General features: G+C 39.0%; 3 protein-coding genes across 3 annotated transcripts; 2 read left to right on the forward strand and 1 right to left on the reverse strand.

Annotated features, from left to right (window-relative positions):
- Nucleotides 1-12,893: 12,893 nt before the first annotated feature.
- On the forward strand, nucleotides 12,894-15,229 carry LOC130712639 (protein FAR1-RELATED SEQUENCE 6-like). The gene is made up of 3 exons (XM_057562462.1): nucleotides 12,894-13,037; nucleotides 13,119-14,302; nucleotides 14,386-15,229. The coding sequence occupies exons 1-3, from the start codon at nucleotides 12,894-12,896 to the stop codon at nucleotides 15,227-15,229; spliced, it is 2,172 nt and encodes a 723-aa protein (XP_057418445.1).
- Nucleotides 15,230-15,319: 90 nt separating this feature from the next.
- LOC130712640 (uncharacterized) lies at nucleotides 15,320-15,786 on the forward strand. The gene is made up of 2 exons (XM_057562463.1): nucleotides 15,320-15,616; nucleotides 15,706-15,786. Exons 1-2 carry the CDS (start codon nucleotides 15,320-15,322, stop codon nucleotides 15,784-15,786), a joined length of 378 nt encoding a protein of 125 aa, XP_057418446.1.
- A 1,645-nt stretch (nucleotides 15,787-17,431) lies between these two features.
- LOC130713886 (uncharacterized) lies at nucleotides 17,432-19,798 on the reverse strand. The gene is made up of 2 exons (XM_057563706.1): nucleotides 19,342-19,798; nucleotides 17,432-18,572 (listed from the first exon to the last, which is right to left on the reverse strand). The coding sequence occupies exons 1-2, from the start codon at nucleotides 19,714-19,716 to the stop codon at nucleotides 18,432-18,434; spliced, it is 516 nt and encodes a 171-aa protein (XP_057419689.1). The 5' UTR covers nucleotides 19,717-19,798; the 3' UTR covers nucleotides 17,432-18,431.
- Nucleotides 19,799-21,511: the final 1,713 nt, after the last annotated feature.

Below are 21,511 nucleotides of genomic sequence, written 5' to 3' on the forward strand. Positions count from 1 at the left end.
AAAATACAAACTCACCTCACTCTCTATATATTTCCTCAAGACCAATTCTGAATGTTTAACGTCTTTCTCATTTTTGTGATCAGTTGCTGGAGAGCTAGAGAGAAATTCAAGCCAACAACAACCACGCCATTTCTTACTTGTTCTTCACCTAAAACATTACCAATTTCCTTCAAAAACCCCTGAATCATGTTTTCTTAATTAGAGGCTACTATGTAATTCTAGAAATTTTGGTGAAGTTCTGGGCGTGATACGAGGGTTTCTGGTTGATGTTCATCATCACCATCGTGCCTATGAGTTTTCCGGCGACATTGTCAGAAAATTCATCTCTTTGATTCTATTTTTCTCTCTCATCTGGGTTCCGATCGAGGCAATTCAACCACTAATCTTCTTTCTCACCGAGGCGAACCTCCAGTCGCTGTAAACTCACCTCTTGCGACAGTCTCTGCCCTAAGCTCCATTGTAGGTCGTCTTCTCTGGTGACCTAAAACTGGTTCCAGAAACACGATTTCTCTGTATTTCTTCAATCTGAATCTATAATTAAGCTCAGATTAAAGATTGTTGTTGATGATCTCTTATCTACTGCCGCAGACTATTTCTCATTGGGCCGAGCAAGTTTGACAAGGAAGATTGGAGAAGTATTTCCAGGAATGTTGTTGTGACAAGAACACCAACTCAAGTAGCTAGCCATGCCCCGAAGTACTTCCATCACCAGAATTCGGTGAAGAATGAGAGAAAAAGAACTAGTATCCACGACATAACCACAAAGGACAATAACTCAGCGCCAGCACCCATTGATCAGAATTGGGCTCCTCCTCCAGGTGGTTCAATGCAGCAGCCATCACACGAAATGCAGCAATAACCATCAAACAATTTGCATGATAAGATGGGTATACTACTAGGAATTTGTCTATTTCCTAAGCATTTTCCTGCGAATTTTGCTCAAGAATTCCTGCGAAAATATTCACAGGTATAGAAAATTTCGCAACAAATTTTGTAGAAAATATCGCTGGTAATTGTGCGGCAAAACTTTTCACTGGTAATATCGCAGGTAACTTTGAAAATAGTTGCGCAGCAAATTTTCCACAACTAATTTCGCCAAAAATATTTGCAGATGAATTCGCAGGTAATTATTTTAGTATTTTTCAAAATTGATCCTCGAAAAAGGGTTTTTGAACAACCCTCAACTTCCTTTCTTGTCCCCTTCTTGTATCTGTTTCTATTTTTGCATAAACAAAAAAAGGGATAGAAAATAAAACTTTCAACCATGAACAACGTCTCAAAACATAAGACAAAAACGGAGAACATTCGTGGGAGTTAATGGTGAAACAAACAATTTTTAAACTGAGAAGTTTAAAAGATGGCTCTAGTTGTTAGAAATTTGGGTATGATAATCCTGGATAACTTCGAAGAATCGTGTTCGAACACTTTCCGAGCAAAGTATTTCGACCCTATTCTTGCCTGGGTTCACGAAATCCTTGTTGGGATAATTCTTGAAGAACAATCTGCTTCAGGCAAATGAGAACAGATCAGGAATGTAGAGAGATTTCGGTTTTTGTTTTCTGTACATGAAACTGAGGCCAGATAACTCCTTATAAAGGAGTTTGTTTCAGAAACCGAAAACGGTTAATAAAACAGAATGACATTGGCTCAATTATGCGTTGAACAACAAGCATGCACTCCGCACTACCCTAACTCGTTTCCGAACTTAACGCATAATCGCATCGACCTACAATAAATCACATTACTACTAAAATCCATTGATGATACTAAAATCACCAACAAATCCCCCCCATTTTAGTGTAATTCTTGATCTACTCAGTATATATATAATAATATATACAAGTGTATAACACACAGATATAACAATCAAACAAATGCATAAATGAAAATGTCTTGCGATTGAATTTCCATCTTAGTTCAAATACACATTCCAAATACTCGAGAATCAGGGTATCATAACGATTGAACCCGTCAACCCATTTGAATATCTGAAGATATCGTACACATATGTTTCTATAACACTCTACTATTCATACTTGACACTTTACAAGCCATGTGTCCTTATCCATTAATAAGCATATAGGAAGCCAAGTCCAAGCTTCTTGAAGCGGCAAAACTTCATGCTCACATAGGTGATCCTTTTAATCTTGCACCTGCATTTGCAATTTTTCAAAGAACCATTAAGAAGATATACTTTAACCTAGCCATCACTTGCAGGTCTGAGCACATACCTTGGGAAGATAAATACAAATGCTCCAATCTCTAACTATGATCTTTCCACATTGAATTCTGCTTCTAACGTTGTATTAGAAGGGAATTGGGTATACCATAGCTAGTAGATTTAGATGGACTTTAATCCCATCCCAATTACCGACTTCTTCACTAAGTCTCTAGCTAACCCCTTCGTCAAGTGATCAGCTAAGTTTTGTTGCAACAGAACAAACTTATAGGATATCACCCCATTCATGATTAAATCCCTAATCATACTATGTCCAACACCCAAGTGTCTAGACTTTCCATTGTACATTTGACTATAAGCTTTAGCCAATGTAGCAACACTATCACAACGGATAGAAATTGGTGATATCGGTTTAGGCCATATTGGAATCTCATATACCAAGTTTCTTAGCCATTCCGCTTCTTTACCAACAGCAGCTAATGCTACAAACTCAGATTCCATTGTAGAACTAGTTATACATGTTTGCTTTTTGGAAGCCCATGAGATGGAACCTCCCCCACGCAAAACCACCCATCCACTTGTAGAGGATGAATCTTCAACATTATTTATCCAACTAGCATCCGAATAACCCTCTAACACCGAAGGAAATCCCACATATGACAATCCATAATTCATAGTAACCTTCAAGTAATTTTTTTTTTCTTGACTTTGCCCTTCAAGTAATTGAATACCCTAGTTATGGCATGCCAATGATGTCTACTAGGATTACTAGTAAATCTGCTCAACTTTCCAACCGCATAAGCAATATCCGGTCTAGAGCTAATCATAGCATACATCAAAGAGCCTATAGCTCTTGAATATTCGAGCTGATCCACAGGTTTACCTGTATTTGGCATAAGGTTTTCACTCGGATCCATGAGAGTACTAACCGGAGAACAACTTTCATGATTAAACTTCTTGAGTATTTTCTCAATGTAATGAGATTGCGTAATTACAATCCCCTTATTCTCCCGTTTAATCTTAATACCAAGAATAACGTCCGCTTCTCCCATATCTTTCATGGAGAACTTTGATGACAAAAAATTCTTCGTCTTATCAACTTGATTTTGGTCGGTGCCAAAGATCAACATGTCATCAACATATAGACAAATGATAACTCCTTTACCAGATGTATCAAATTTGCTATATACACATTTGTCAGCTTGGTCAGAATGAAACCACTAGACAAAACAACCTCATCAAACTTTTGATGCCACTGCTTTGGAGCTTGTTTCAGCCCATACAACGACTTAACTAGCTTACACACCTTATAATCATTACCAGGCATTACAAATCCTTCAGGTTGCTTCATATACACTTCTTCCAAATCACCATTCAGGAATGCAGTTTTGACATCCATTTGATGAATCACTAGATTGTGAATAGCCGCTAAAGCAATCAACAATCTAATAGTGGTGATACGAGCAACTGGAGCATAGGTATCAAAGTAATCAATTCCTTCCTTTTGTCTAAAGCCTTGGATAACCAATCTAGCTTTAAACTTATCAATTGTACCATCGACTTTCATCTTCCTTTTGAAGATCCATTTGCAACCCAATGGTTTGCAACCTGATGGTAAATCAGATAATACCCAAGTATTATTTTCCATGATAGAACCAATCTCTTCATCAATTGCTTCATCATACGTTCTTGGATCCTCCTCTATACTATAGCAATAATAGTATTGATTATCAATCTGATCCTTTGATCCTTCAACTAGATATAATTGAAAATCAGACCCATAAGATTTAGGTTTTCTAGCTCTTTTGCTTTTACGAGGTTCGAATGTCTCACTTGGTGCATCATTTGAATGATCATCCTTTAGATATTCATCCGAATTTGGTATAGAGTGCTTTGGTCTAGGTATAGAAGAGAAACAATTCTCATCAAATATGGCATCTCTCGATTCTATAATCGTGTTAATAGAAATCGAGTCATTAGGTTCTATAACATAAAACCGATAAGCCTTAGAATGCTCAGCATATCCAACAAAGATGCAAGCTACACCCTTTTCACCCAAAGTTTTCCTTTTAGGGTCCGGGAGTCTAACCACGGCCCTACAACCCCAAACACAGAGAAATGTCAAATTGGGTCGTTTCTTATACCAAAGTTCATATGGGGTAGTCTTGTTCCTTTTATTAGGAACCCTATTTAACAAATAGCAAGCCGTTAACATGGCTTCTCCCCAAAACCCTTCACTCAAACCACAGTAAGATAACATGGCATTCACCATTTCTTTAAGAACTCTATTTTTCCTTTCAGCCACACCATTTTGTTGAGGTGTATAAGGTGTCGTAGTCTCATGAATGATTCCTACGGATTGGAAAAATAAAGGATCATAATATTCACCACCTCTATCCGTACGTAATGTTTTAATCAACTCATTCTGTTGCAATTCGACTTCAGTTTTATAAATTCTGAATTTATCTAAGGCTTCGTCCTTAGCATGCAACAAATAAACATAGCAGAATCTGGATGCATCATCTATGAAAGTGACAAGATACTTTTTATGCCCTAATGATGGAGTAGCATGCAAATCACATAAATCACTATGTATCAATTCAAGTATGACAAATTTCCTTGTTATACTTTTAAAAGGTTGCCTAGTGATCTTTGTTAACATGCAAGTTTTACACTTTTCTACATTTCCATCAAATACAGGAATTAAATCATCTTTAGACATTTCAAGCATTCTTTTATAATGTACATGTCCTAGACGAGCATGCCATAAAGATGATTTAATAACATTCGAATTGGACATAAATACAGAACCAGAATCATTAGAAACTCCATTCAAATTCATCATGAACATACCATTATTATAATATCCAAATCCTACAAACACACCAGACTTCGATAAAACATATTTATCGGATTCATACACTTGCTTGTATCCAAGCTTATTCAATACAGGACCAGAAATTAAGTTCTTACGTAGTTTAGGAACATATAAAACATTAAACAAAGTAATAATCTTTCCAGAACTGAATTCTAACACCACGCTTCCTTTGCCTTCAACAGGATCAAAGTGATGATCTCCCATGTAGAGGAGAGATCCATCTTCCACTGGAACAAAAGTCTTGAACCAGAAACGATCCTTGCAAACATGTGTTGTGGCGCCAGAATCAATCCACCACGCGATAGCATCATCCTGCACATAAAATGCTTCAGAAATTAGTGAAACCGAATGTTTAATAAAACTATTCAAATCACAAATTGATTTCTGACCTTGGTTTTGGGATTGGTCCTTTGACCCTTTTCCCGAACCACTTGTATTCGCGTTGTCGTGCTTTTTGCCTGAACGGCAATCCCTCTTGAAGTGGCCTGTTTTTCCACACTTCCAACATTCTAGTTTCGGTTTCTTGTTAGAACCGAAACTGCCTTTGTTTTTCTTGAAAGCACGCTTCTTTTCTTTGTTTCTATTGTTATCGTTCTTATCACCCTCTTCGATCATATTAACGAGGTCCAGCAACTTCTTTTCCTTTTCCCTTAGTCAGCGCTCTTCCAGTGAACTGAATGCAATCAAAGACAAGTCGTCTTTTCCATGCTTCAAATTGTGTTTGTCTATGATACTTGAGACAGATATTGTTTCATCCATCTTCAATCCGTGTTGTGTGAACTGTCCAAGGATTCGGAGGAGTTCATTGAATTGTTCCATGACAGACCTTGATTCAACCATCTTGTAACTGTTGAAATCGGTTACAAGAAACTTTTTACTAGATGAGTCCTCTGTCATGTACTTGAATTCGAGACAATCCCACAATTCCTTTGCAGATTCCACGTTTTGATAAACATCAAATAAGGGATCAGACATACCGTTAAGAATGTGCCCTCTGCATATGTAGTCGTCGTTCTCCCACTTTGATCTGCTCCTTATATTTTCAACCGTGTCATCCTCCAGAAGTTCTTGAATTGGTGTAGACAGGACATACACCACCTTCAACGCTGTCAACATGAAATGCATCTTCTTCTGCCAACGCCTGAAGTCTTGTCCTTGAAACTTCCAATTTTCCGAAATTCGTAGTCATCTCCTTGACGGTGCTTCCTCCAGTGCTTCCTCCAGCCATGATTATCAGAATACTTTGTTCTTATGTTAGAAATTTGGGTATGATAATCCTGGATAACTTCGAAGAATCGTGTTCGAACACTTTCCGAACAAAGTATTTCGACCCTATTCTTGCCTGGGTTCACGAAATCCTTGTTGGGATAATTCTTGAAGAACAATCTGCTTCAGGCAAATGAGAACAGATCAGGAATGTAGAGAGATTTCGGTTTTTGTTTTCTGTACATGAAACTGAGGCCAGATAACTCCTTATAAAGGAGTTTGTTTCAGAAACCGAAAACGGTTAATAAAACAGAATGACATTGGCTCAATTATGCGTTGGAACAACAAGCATGCACTCCGCACTACGTACCCTAACTCATTTCCGAACTTAACGCATAATCGCATCGGCCTACAATAAATCACATTACTACTAAAATCCATTGATGATACTAAAATCACCAACACTAGTGTTGTGAAAGGTGACAATTACTCCATGAACAAACAACTAGAAACTAATGGTGAAACAAACAATTTCTAAACTGAAAAGCTTAAAAGATGGCTCTAATGTTGTGAAAGGTGACAACTCCATGAACAATTAACTACAAACTAATGGGGTAAAATATTACAAAACAAAAGTAATTATTACAAAGTATGCAAAACTGTGAAAGTATAACTAATATGCACCCTACACTTGATTACCATGAGAAAAGCTCACAAATGTCAATTTAATTAATTTCAGTTTCAGCCATTGTACCAAAGTGACGCTGCTAGGATTTTCCTTGCCAAAGCATACTCCTGCATTAGCCACTACTTGACGCAGTTACTGTGAATTGAAACTCATTGCCACAATTTAGTGAACCAACATTATTCTCTCCCTTGACATATTAATAAGGAATAACATCTGTTTAATATTATAAAATTTGAAAACATTAATCAGGCACAACCCAAGAAGACTCACCTAGGATTTTCTTTCCCTTACAACCCCAAAGAAGATCATGGTGGCACGTACAAGTTCTTCAGAGTAGTAGAAACCTGTAGTAGCCATGCATTCACAACCAATTTAGAAACACTTACACTGCCCCTAATCAATCCATCACACATCAGAAAATTAAGATTCAGATGTACCGGAGTTCAATGAGCTTAATCTGATCATCAGCAGAATTTTCTAGTTTTTTTTTTTTGAAGTTTTTATATGTCAATAATATATTAACAGGAATAGTATCCTAATACTAATACTGTTAGCTAGTGTTAACCGATTACCGAGAGTTGTAGTTTGATATTTTCAATTTTGATTTTAATTGTTAATTTTTGTGGAACTAATTCACGTACCCCTCTTCATATGTTTGCTACTCTTAGTTTTCACGCATTTTTGATCGTTTCACATGAAAGGAGGTATGTAACAGAACCCATACCAAATCTAAAATTTAAAATAATTCACCATAAAATTGACAATAACACTAATAATTTTTTCATGTATAGTTTTGATTTGATTAAGAAAAGTGGTGAAAGCAACAGGAGGTGTGGTTTCAGTTCAATGCCCGAATTTCTTTGTCGTTTTATGTGCCGTGAGCCCCACCAAAGCAGTTCTTGGCCGAAGGAAATGCATGATAGATGTTGATAGCTACTTTGCTTCTTATCCAGTTGGATATGAAAGGAATTTCAGGTTCGCCTGTCCAGATGGAGCTCCATGCATTACTCTATCTTTTCTTTCTTTGTCCATTCTAAATGTTATAGTCAATGGTTGTTTAATTGCATGTAGATAAACTATTCTCTATTTTGTACTAACCTTTGTATCGTACCCGGAAACCAGAATACTAATTAATTTCATTTTTTTTCATTACTTATTTCTAGTTGTTATATATAGTCGAGAAGGTACCCGAATGATAGATCAAGTGGTAAAAGCTATGGGACATGAGGGTTGGGTGGGGGAGGTCCGAGGATCAATCCCTAAAGGAGACAATTTATCTTTCCGATTTACCAAAAGAATATATAGTCGAGAAGGAATAAAATGGTTTAACATTTCCAAAGAATTTGATTGATATATCATTTACACCCACACCAAGAAACAAAAGCGAATAGAAGAGAAAGAAATAAAAGATACAGTATCAAAACCTTTAACGTTATAAAAAAAATTAAATGTATGAAAATTATTGAGAAGTCCGACATTCACAAGAAATATGGCCAAGATAATTCATATATATGTGAAGATCATTCTCACCTCTTGAGTAAGGTTCTCAAATTCTAATAAGGTATAAGAGTCATTTCTAGATTCGCTAAGTAGGGGCCACTCGTGTTACTTGCAAATGTTCATGTCGGCATATTCCATGCTTCAAATGTCCAATCATTGACATTAGGGGGTGCGTTTAGAAGTTTTACATTGACTAGAAACATTGTCAAGATAGCCCTTGTCTTATTGAAAGACAATCCCCGTCTCTTAAGCTTGCTTTGAGGTAGCTAGACCTCCAAAATTCTATAGACAATGAAAGCTTTTACACCTATGAACATGTGTGTTTGTTATGTAATGCAATATCTAGTATAGTTTTTGTTGAGGTTGATTGTAATGTTGGAGCAAGTCTCACATCGCTCAACATGTTAAATGAAGAATGAAATTAAAAAGTACAACTATAGAGAAGTCTCACATTGCTTAGATTTTTTTTAAAGGCCTCACATTGCTTGCTGTGGTGAAGCAAGAGGGAGGCCAAGGCTAGATATTAAACTCAAGTTCTTTATTTTTAGATGTATTAGTCAGTAGCAATTTAAACTTATATCTAGCTTAGTTTAAATAATTACTTTGTGTGACTCTGAGTGTACTTGGGTATTGAGGCAAGATTGAGAGAAGTTTTTGTGCTGTAAAAATTTCTACATAGTGATTATTTTCTGGTTTTTAGTTAAGACAACGGTCGTGGTTTTTCTCCGATTTTAGAATTTTTCACGTCATATTCTTGTGTTATGATTGTGATAGTTAACTTTCTCAAACTGTGTTATTTCTTAACACTGGTATCAAAGCCTCTAGTTCTATGGATATCAAAAATTGGGTATGTTTTGTGGCTGCATTAATGTCTGATCTTTGACAACAACAAAAAAGTGTGATATTGTGAAGGTGTTAAAAAGGGTGATTATGTGAAAGGGCTGTTTAAGAAAGGTTCTAGCTAGGAGGCTAGATATTTAAGCGTATATGTTGTTGCCCACCTCCCTTTCCTATCAAATTTTCCTTGTGAAAGTCCATATACTAATACAATCAAGTTTACATATATAAGGAGCAGAAAGAAGATACTTCCAACATGGATGCCGATAAGCGAAAGGAAATGGATTTGATCAGAGTCGCAAGTGCAATTCATTTGTGCTAGCAATTGAATGTTCTATCCAATGTGCAGAGTTTGACTCACCAGTCAAGGAATTCTCGGAGAACCTCGAGGGTTATATCGATCAAGGGGCATCTCCAATCGGATATTGCTAAAGGAGGAGTTCCATAATTTTAACACAGATGATAGTATGAAAATCTATTATCATCTTAGTACTTTGAATAGTATTGCCTCTAAATTAGAATCTATTGAAGTAAAAATTGATGATAAAAATAAAGCGTTTAGAATCATATTGACTCTCCCATCTTCTTATTCTCATCTCAAACCTGTTATGATGTATGGGAAGGAAACTTTGAGTTTTGAGAAAGTTGCCCCTAAAATTATTTCTGAAAAGCATGAAAAGTAAGGAAATTAAAGCACTTCATTAAGCCCGATGTTGGTAACTTGAAGTGGGGCTAATTGAAGAAGATCCATGGAAAGAATGTGGCACACTTGAAGTGTGGAAAGTCTAGGCACATAGAAATTGCCCAAGAGAAACAGTATGAGAAAAAGACTCTAAGGAAAGTGCTAACAATGTCTCTCTTATTATGGGGGAGGATAGTGATCTTTTCTAAAAGGTAAAGTGTATCTTTATGATATTTCCGCTATACCATGAGAAATGATAGCTCATTGTCAATGGATTCAGAATAGCACAAGGCATCGGTTGGCATAGTTGCAAAGTTTTTTTTTTTTGGATCAACAAAGTTAGAGATATAATATAATAGGAGTACTAGGTGTACTCCACACCATATACAACAATAAAACAAAAGGCTATGAAGAGCATAAGCCAGAGGACAAAGCACCTGCCAAATTTGGATGGCAATCTATAAGTGGCTGGGCTTCTCAACAGTTTTCCCTAACAATGGCAGAGACCACTTCCTACAGCATGTGTTCCCGTGTTGGTCAAGCCGTAAAGGAATCAGGAAAAGGGGAATTGGGCGATCTGGACTGCTGTAGTTTTAGTAATCTGGTCAATTCGCAACGACTGTATCTTCCGGGATGGAACTGCGGATTTTGATAAGACCTTGGACCTTGTCCAATTCAAGTCCTGGACCTAAGTGAGGGAGAAAGTAGGCAGCTTTGGATGCTCGTTTTATGACTGGCAGACGCATCCTTCCCTGTTTCTTGCACTACTATAGTTCTGGTCTCACACCTTTGCTGATACTATCACCTTGTTCTTTCTGGCTTGTACTCTTTTTTCTTATTGCTGTAGGTGGTAGTTTCTTTTCCTTTCCTTAGGCTTTATGCCTTGCTCTGTTTTGGCTTTTTCCTAATTCTGTATTGCTTTCTTGCACTTCTTGTGCCTTATTAATATAATTTGCTTATCCAAAAAAAAAACCTGCCTACTGTCACGAAGGTTTGCTACAATAAAACTGTCTAAGCAAGAGAACCTACAGAAAGATCACAAACATAAAAACAGCAAGGAAAACCACTTGAATTTTCCCCCACAGGTCCTCGAATGCCTCTCCTGGGTCTATGAAAATCAACTAAGGATGGAGCAGACCCGTGCACCATCGAAATATGTGGTGAGATTGTGTTGTGGCTAAAGAACTTCTAAAGAAATTAAAGTCAAGATGGAAGTTGCACCATAAATTTTCAGTAAGGTTTTGACTTGAATAAATTCTTAGAATGGTTTGACTCCAAGTGTAGTGTACTCTTTATGGTGGAGTTTGGTAATTTTCTTTGTCAGTGTAGGCAATGAGAATTATGATTGTCAGTGAAGATAATGATTGTCAATAGAGACAATAAAAGCTGAACATATAATCAAGGTCGAGATTGTTGGGGTTGGTTATAATGGTAGAACGAGTCCCACATCATGTTAAATGAAGAAGAAAGTAAAAATAAAAATAAAAACTAATGGAGAAGTCTTATATTGTCTAGTGTGGTGAAACAAGAGGGCAACCAAAGCTATACATTAGGCTCAACTTACATATGAGTTAGTTAAAATATTTTCTTTATGCAAGTGTGAGTTTAGGACGGTTTTGAGGTGAGATTGAGAAAAGTTTATATATGTTGTAAAAAAATTTACATAGTGAATATTCATTGGTTGTTGATTTAGACATCTGCCGTGATTTTCTTATGTTTTGATTGTGCTTAATTTTTTTTTTTTAAGTTGTGTTATTTTTTAATGGTTTCTTTTCTAAAGTACAACAACAATTATTATAAAAAAAGTGCATGGTGAACCTACACAAGATAATATGTTAAAAGACATAACCCCGTATTATAAAAGTACACGGAGAAAATAATATCTAGATAGCCTCATATATAGATCTAGCAGAAATCTTCAAATAAATATAACCTATTATGTGGATAATGTAACAATTATCACATAATAACTTATCCCGATTACAAAATACAAAATACTTATTTTTATTTTCAGTTGTGAAAAATCTATTTTATAAAATGAACCCATTTGGTGGTAGGGACGAGGCGGCTATTCGCGGCCTGGCTCAGGAAATGGAGGAGTGGTGGTCGCCTTGAGTGATGATATTGCTCTTGGTGCTTGCCTTTGGTTCTGGTTTAGGTTTTCGGTTTAGCTTTCGTTTGGTTTTTCTCTTTTATTTATGGAGATTCTTTTTGTCTATACTTTTTAGGGTAGTTAAGTGATTGTGTATCTTTGTGGATGATTGGAGATTTTTTGTTTATGTTATCTCATTGTCCTAATTTCGAGCTAAGTCTCTTCCTTCCTTATTAAGATTAATATATTTGGATTTAAAAAAAAAATGAACCCTTTTAGGACAACAAACACGAACTAATTCTTTATGTATAGGAAATTTTTTTAACTATTATATAAACCAGTATTGCAAAAAAAAATCGTTAAATATTGTAGTGATATAGCGGTCGGAGTAATTTTTGGGAATTGTTATTCAGACCCCCCCTAGCTATTCAGACCCCCAAAAATCTGGGAAATGTCAAAAAAACCCTTAATGAAAAGAGAAAATTTGAAAAATACCCCTCCCTCCATCCTCACCTTCTTCCTAATGCTTCCTCCCTCGTTGTCGTTGTCGTCTGTGAAGGTACTGCACAAATCCCGATCTAGATTTATCGCACTTTTAATAAGCGTTAGCACCGTACTCTTTGTGTGCGTTAATGTCGCTCTCTGAAAGTGCGACAGAGACACACACTGAGAATACGCTTTTCTGTTATTATTATCCCGGCGCAATGTTAAACCGCGTCTCTGTCGCACTTATAAAATGCGTTTGTGACGCGCTTTCAAAGTGCGATTTATACAGTTCTGGCCTGTAACAGAAACAGTAAACAATTTGCAATTTTCGTTTTCCATTTCATAATGAGTCTCCCTAAGTCATATGAAGTGGACATGCCACAAGAAAGGGTGGAAGAAAGGAAATCCCAAAGGCAATTAGCCAATGTAGAAGATCGACATGATGTGCCAATTGCAGCGGACTACACAGAACAATTTACCATAGACGGGGTATTTTCATAACCAATGAGTGAGTTTATGTCAAATAAGTTGAATTTATATGTGATGCGTATATGTGTTAATATTCTGTAGGTTTTTGCTACTCGGGATGAGCTTTTGGATTGGGCTAAGAATGTAGGAAAGCAACTAGGCTTTGTGATCATTATTAGAAGGTCTGATTGTGGGAGCAAGGGTCGTGGGAGTAAAGGCAGACAGTTGGCTATTTTGGTGTGTGAGATGAGCGGCAAGTTCAAACAGTACAAGCCTGTGTTGATGCGAAAGGGGACAGGAACCAAGAAATATGATTGTCCGTTCAGGCTCAAGGCAAGATACACATCAGAAGATGGTTTGTGGAGGTTGACTATAGTACGTGGAGACCACAACCATGCGCCAGCCGAGACTCTGGTTGGCCATGCCTATGCCGGTCGCCTTACAAGTCAAGAAAAGGATACGGTGGGTAAAATGGTTGACAATAAAGTCAAGCCAGGTAACATGTTGCTGGCATTGAAAGATGTCAACCCTCAGAATCTGACTACCATATGGCAAGTGTACAATGAGCGGATGGCACACATTAGGGCCAAGAGGGGACAATTGTCAGAGATGCAGCACTCGATGAGGTTGTTGGAGGAAGACAAGTACACGCACTGGTCCAGCACTGAAGAGGGTTCCACGGTGATCCAGTCCTTATTTTGGGCCCATCTAGTTTCCATCCAACTGTTCAACCAATTTTCTACTGTTGTCTTGCTTGATAGCACGTACAAGACCAACAAGTATAGGATACCATTGTTGGAGATGGTTGGTATGACATCAGTTGGATTCACATACACCATCGCTTTTGGCTACATGTGCAATGAGCGTGAACCTGAGGTTACATGGGCACTTCAAAAACTAAGGGGGTTGCTACTTAGGGAGGAGGACATGCCTAAAGTCGTGGTTACTGACAAAGACACTGCTTTGATGAACGCAGTTACAGCCACATTCCCTACAGCAGCTCACTTGCTATGCCAATTCCATATTGCTAAGTGTGTGAAGGCAAAGTGCAAGCTCACTATCGAAGACAAGGAGATGTGGGATGATGTCGGGGACGCATGGAATAGAGTCATGTATGCCGAGTCAGCGGAGGAGTTTAATCCGAGCATGGACTTCTTACGTTCACTTGTTGGGGAGCACTCTGACCTCATGCATTACATTAAGGAAACTTGGTTGCCGTTTAAGCACAAGTTTGTGAAGTATGCGATTGACCGTTATATGCACATGGGTAACACAACTACAAACAGGTACGTTCTTAGACACTGACATTTCATTAAGTATGCTACATTCATTAAGTATGTATTAATGTTAATGTTATAACTTTGCACAGGGTTGAAGGTGCACACACAAAACTGAAAGTGTGCATCAAAGATAGCAAGAGTGACATGTGTGCGGCTTGGGCAGCTATACATAGGTGCACACTTCTCCAGCATACAAGGATTAATGCTGCTTTTCAGGCAAGTATCTTCATCAGAGAGCATACATTTAAGGAGAAGTTGTACGACAACATGCGTGGTGTAGTCTCAAGATATGCGCTCATGTTGATCACAAAGGAGAAAGCGCGCGTTGGAAAATGCGGCTGCACTATGAGGAGAACACACGGCCTGCCTTGTTCATGTCAGATTGGTAGGATGGCCACTATTCCATTGACAACAGTGGACCAACATTGGAGGAGGCTTACATCAACATCTGCACCTGATGAATCCCAACCTGTTTTGGGATTGAGCATTGCGACAGAGTTAGAGGTCATTGTAAAGATGTTTGAAGAAGCTAATGTTCCGAGAAGACAAGCTATCAAAGAGAGGCTTCGGGAGATTTCATTCCCAGATCAGACTTCTATGTGTCCTCCTCCAAACAAGTTGCCTACAAGGGGTCGGCCCAATGAATCTAAGGGTTCTACCAGACGCATTCCTTCATCTTGGGAGAATACTGATGCAATAGCTGGGTCAAAGCAAGCTAGCAACTCATCAGCTCCACAAGGCAAGGGGCGTAAGACCCGGTCGGCAAAACGGAAGAGCATTCCTTTGAAGCAATCTGCACCTAAGAAGAGAAGCAAGAGGATTGCAAGAAACTCAGCTAAGCTCCCGCCACAGCACCCGAAAGGCAAAGTTTACTCGGCCAACTACATCCATGAAGTGTCTGAATTCCTCCGTGAATATATCATTGACATTTAGAATGTTGAAGGTGATGGGAATTGTGGATATAGATGCATTGCTTCCTTGATGGGTAAGGGGGAACAAAATTGGCGTCAAGTCCGAGAAGACATGATAAAGGAGCTTAGATTACGGCAAGGTGTTTATCATGGTATGTATGGAACCAACACACATTACGAAAAAGTACTACAAGCCTTGCATCTTGCTCCAAATGAGTTTGCAACGGAGGAGAAGTGGTTATGCGTGCCGGATATGGGCCACATTGTTGCTACGATGTACCAGATTGTGTTCGTGACCTTGTCGAATCGAGGGGGCGCCACCTACTTCCCTCTCACCGGTCCAGTGCTACATCCGTCAGAGCACCAGATTATATGTTTACTCCTTGTCAACAACAACCACTGGGTGAAGGTACTGATCAATATTACATTTAATATGAATTTACCTTACATTACATGAACTTTATGAGATACTTAACAATATAATTGATCATTTTGTAGGCGCTTATTTCAAGTGACTTTCCTTTGCCAACGGTTAATCCACAATGGATGTATCATTGTACTGTTGAAACTCGTGGTTGACAGCTACCATACCTGGATCGCATGGCCCTATTCAACGAAATCTATCAAAAGGCAAATGTAGACATACATAAGATCGATGGAATCATAAATCTCGCTGAAGATTAGTTTCGTGATGTTGTAGTAGTGCATTTGCAAATTTTCGTATTAGTTGTAATGTATCAATGATAGATTATAATGTAACATGTATGTTTCTGTTGAAGTTTCTGTTTCTGTTGTGTTAAAGTTTCTGTTTCTGTTGGAGTTTCTGTTTCTGTTTGTTTCTGTCAAGTTTCTGCAAAATCTCGCCCTTTAAAACTGCGTGACCAACGCACGTTCAGTGTGTGATGGTAACGCCTTTATAAAGCGCGACGCATATTACGCAATTTGTAACGGCGCGACTAACGCAGTTCACTAAGTGCGTATATGTGCCTTTCCTATGTATAGTCAGACACTGGGACATCAACTCTGGCACTGCTTAATCGCACCTTGAACGTGCGCTCGCAACGCATGTTCAAGGTGCGTCTACGTCGCTCCATGGGTATGTGCGATAGACACGCACTACAAGGGTGCGTTCGAAAGGAACATTTTCGGATTTCTGATTTTTCATTGGGTCTGAATAGCTGTGGGGGGGTCCAAATAACAATTCCCGTAATCTTTTTGTGTAGCTTGTGGAAAACTGGTTCTCAGTAGTGTCTTTACTTGTTTTGTGGGTTCGCTAAAATTTGACATCTTGTTTTGCAATAGTTAGACTACATTTTCTTATTTTTAAAAGCAAAACTTTAATGAATTGAAAGGAACAGTTATGAGAACATACCATCTTATGAAAGTCGAAAATACAGAGGATCGGAAATGCAATATAAGATAAGGCTACGACCTGCAGGCAACAACACCCAACACATCTTTCCCCGGAAAAAATGAATTCTTGCTCTCTATTAGGACACTGCCTGCTTACTGATCTTCGGGAGAATATTGTTCAGATTTTATGATCACATTAATGTTCTTTCAGAAAAATAAATGATATATATTGATGGTAATTTGACATGTAATAATATGGTTAATGTGGTTGTTAAGAAATGATCTGATTTTCAATACTTCAAAAACCCTTTGCTTCAGATATTTTCTTGCTAATCAAACTGATCATGGTGGTGTGAAGAAAACCTTTTGTTTGCTGGAAATCAAATCCTATTCGGTGTCTTTATCAGCCTTTAAATATGATGTCTAAGATGAAATTGGATTTGGATCCTCTCCATCCAGCTTCTCTCCATCCCCTCTCCATCCAAAATCTGAGCCATTGATTATGAATTTTAAAGGTGAGGATTAATTCATGTTTTCTCTCTCTTCTTAAATTGATTCAAGCCTTTAAATACAATTCATTTTTTTCTCTCTTCTTAAATTGATCCAAGCCTTTAAATTTCAAAATCAATGGTTCAGATTTCGATTGAGAGAGGATGGAGAGAAGCTGGATAGAGTACGAGAAACTGTTAGAGAATAGGTAACGCTGAAATATGAGATCGTTAGAATTTGTTGCGTAAAGTTTATGAAATATTTTCTGTATATATGACTATACTTTTAAACTATTTTTTTTTAATGAAAATAATATTATTGATAATAACCCAACCATGAGAAAAAAACTCTCAAGGTTGTCAAAACGTATAAGTTCCGAAACTCCTAAACACTTAATATGGCAGCTACGTAACCCCCAAATGATTCCCCCGCGAAACTGCTCAAGACATAATCATAAGAAAGATCCTCATTAAAACCTTGCTAAGGAAAACCCAAAGGGAAAAAACTAGCAAGGAAAAAGAGTATCACTTCCTTAAGATAGTCAATATGCACCCCATACAAAAATACAAGTACATAAATTGCCCTTTCCTAATTTCTGTTAAAGCAGCACCCACAAATTAAACGGCATCAGGAAACCCGTCACAACAGCCCATTATTGACAGCAACAGCAGCAAATTTGTCAACAACAGCAACAGAAAAAATGACAGCACCAAATAAATATCAGCAACATCAGCTGCAAATTCGTCAGCAACAGCACCAGAAACACTCGACAGTAGCAAATAAATTACAGCAAACGCAACAACAGCATAAAATGACAGCATCAAAGAAAATACAGCAACAGCAACAGAGGCCAACAACAACAGCAAAATCCCAGCAGCGAATTCCTTGACAGCAACAACAAAAATGGGCTAGGCACCACTGTCAGCACCTGTAAAGAGCGTTCCCGCCACAAACACAAAAGACCCCCTTATGTTCCAATACACATGTCAACTGAGATGAGGGTGGTTTTGTCGTATTTGCGCCTCTAATCCTCTAAGCATCAAGGCTTCTGACCCTCTTGGCTTCAATCCCAATTTCTTTCCCAACAACCACGCTCTTTGGGCACGAGTCGTCACTCCATCTTCCCCCGGAACTGGTTCCAAAAAATCAATTGGTAGCGGTTTTGGCTTGTTCTTACTCCCTTTAGGACGCCCCCTTTGTGAACTTTTTTGAGAAGAATTGGTTTTTGGAGTAGACACTACAACTGGTGAAGCAGGAGCACCAAGCACATCACAAATAATAGGGAAAATATGTTGCTGCTCAACGTTTGATGGTGGAGGATAGTGTGTTGCTTGATACATTTGTTGCCTAATAATTTGATTTGGGGAAGTATGTACATATGCCTACGTTATTTCATGTGAAACTGCTCCTGATGCAAAGTCTTTAATTGCTAATGTTAGTTGAGCCAAACATGCCTTCCCTTCCCTTGTGAAAAACACATTTTGGTAGGATATTGCAGCTGACAAACACGCCCCTCCTCCTTCCTGCTGAAATAAGTTGCGTGGGTTCAAGTTGAAATAATAAGGTTGCCAACAATTATCTGATTTCAAAAATAAATCCTGTGCATCAAAGAAATATCTTGTAACAACATATTTTTTAGCACAATCAAAGGGAAGATATTGTATCTTTTTATTCAAAATATTATTTCCTCCATCAGATTGCTCTTTGACCCTTAATATTTTTTTCCAATCCTCAATCTCCTCCATTGAATAACCTGAATCAAGCAAATCCTGTAACTGATCTCCTTCTTTCACGCCTAGAGTTATGTTGGTCACGTTCAAATTCTTCTCCTTGCTTTCTGCGGATGACGGAATTACAAGCTTAGCCACCACCGGCTCCTCCCTCTGATCATCATCGGCCACCATCTGGGACAACCCAAACGCCATGCCATCATCCATGTAAGCATCGTCTTCATCATACAAAATCAACTTGCTCCTCATCATCATCTGTGGAGACGTCGTCATCAGAAGTCACAAAATTCGCGTGTTGATCTTTCTTGGCACCAAATTCCAGCGCTGGTACTTTTAAACTGTTGTTAAAATAAAAAATGTTCTAGTGTATTGCTTTTCTCAACATATTATCCTTGGTAAAATTCTATTTAAAATTAACATATATGAGAATAGACATTAACTTTAGAAGGTACTTGCACAACGACACAACCAATACAACATGAAAGCGTTGTGCTAAATTATTGTCAGAAATGGGGCCAGTTATGCTTGCATGAGTATTTAGAAAGGTCTTGTAAGCACTGACCTGCTTGTCGGAATGGATGTCGAGGTTCCTCAACTTACTGGAGAAAGTGTGAGTGAAAAGGAAAAGCTCTTCACTTGAAGAAAGAAGCCCCAAAGCGTTCATCACGTCCAGTAGAGTAGAGGGCATCATTCCAACAGGAAATGCAAAACTATTGAAAGATGTGGACCGAAGACTGGCGAACCCTAACAACAGATCGATGTGGTAAGGGATCTTGTGGGTTGAAATCATAGATACCCCACGCTTTCCATGGGTCTTGTTTTGCAGCCGCGACCCTTCGCACCCAGTTGGGGTAGTTTGTAGCCACATTCGGAGAACCGTGAATGTTCTTTTGCAGTATGCCAATGGTGAACCACGATTGGGTAAGGGGAAGCTCATGGTAGTTCTTTGCTAAGAAACACCATAAAGGCTTGGCGGAGTCAGTAACAGGGTCTCCCTAAGGGGCCAAGGAGGGATTGTCTTTCCCCCTCATCAAAAGGAGAGAGAGTGGTTTAGGAATGTAACACCCTGATTTCCAGGTGTCACTTTAGTAACCAAAAATAAACTTTACGCGGAAAAAAGGTAATTTTTTTTCGATTGATTCCTTTTTAAATAAAGCGATAAGGAAATAAAGACATAACCCAACAACTAAACTAACCGATATACAAATATATACGCAAGCACAGCCTCAGCTGCACTCTCCTGTCACGCGCACTCGCAGTGACTCCAAAGTAGTGTGCCCGCAGGCAAATATATACAAACCAGCACTGTAAGTAAAAGTATCAAATATACAGTTATCCAAGAGAAAGTCGGCACCCAAAAATGGCCTGAACAAAAGACCCCTATACTCCGACAGACTCTCTGTGATCCTCCTCAAAAGAACCACACAAAAAGCCACACATCGGAACCAGCATTGTAAGTAAAAGTATCAAATATACAGTTATCCAAGAGAAAGTCGGCACCCAAAAATGGCCTGAACAAAAGACCCCTATACTCCGACAGACTCTCTGTGATCCTCCTCAAAAGAACCACACAAAAAGCCACACATCGGAACCTACCCTGTCCCAAAAAGTAAGATGATCAGAGCTCTACACAAAAAATGACGCTAGCCTAACCTACCCTCCCAGCTCAGCTCATAGCTCCTCCTCCTCCTCGTCGCTGCTCGGTGAGTAGCTCTCCCCACTGCTCTCGGAGTCAGAGTCGGAATCCACCGTAATCATCTCGGTGTCCAAGTCCACGACCTCCCTCCTAACTGTCATGCGCACCGCCCTAGTCGAGGCGGTCTCCACATCCACCTCTCCTATAAGAACATCCTCCTCCACCACCCTAAGCAAGGGGTCCACACGGTAGCCGTGCGGTGAAGAGAAAGAAAAGAGACGTGAGGCAGATGAGACGACAGACTCCCTCTTTGGCCGCACAAGCCTAGAGGACGACGCCACGTCGGTAGGATCAATGGCAGTAGCAGGAGGTGGCACAACAGGTGCAGCAACAACAGGCTCTATCTCCGCTGGGTCCTCATCATCCGAAGGTGAAGTCGGAGGTGGTGCAGGTGGTCCTCGACCAGTACCTGGTCCACAGTGAACTGAGGGTGGCAAGTCAAAACTCAGCTCCATACGCCGTAGCACTCCTCTCGTCAAGCGTCCTCGCTCATCCGTCCGGTCCTCCATGACCCTTCCCCTATACGTCGCTCGGTGACCAGCAACATCGATCACCCAAGCGGTGGGGGCAGCACGATCCACAAGCTCATACCTGATCCCCCCCGAGGGAGAGACCATCGAAAACCAGTCGGCCATCGACATCTGGCAGCAAGCCGACCGCCCAAACACAAACATGCAACCAAAGCCAAGGCGCTAGGGTAAACTCACGGAAATAAGTAGATATACACTCAACATGTGATATGGGGGATAAATATATGTTGATATATATATATATATATATATATATATATATATAAACAATCCTAGCATGTTATTGGCTCTAACAACGCTTCAATAAATCAAACAGCACACAATTCCAGTCAGAATGAATGTATGCGTGAAATGCAATCATGATCCGGATTGTGACGCGTTCCCGTTCGCCACAAGTGAAGCATTCCCGTTCTTCAATATGGATGAACCATTCCCGTTATTCATCCTTGGTGAACCATTCCCGTTATTCACCATATGATGAATCATTCCCGTTATTCATCATTAAT

This window comes from Lotus japonicus, chromosome 4 (genome assembly GCF_012489685.1).
Source record: "Lotus japonicus ecotype B-129 chromosome 4, LjGifu_v1.2".
Classification (NCBI taxonomy): domain Eukaryota; kingdom Viridiplantae; phylum Streptophyta; class Magnoliopsida; order Fabales; family Fabaceae; genus Lotus; species Lotus japonicus.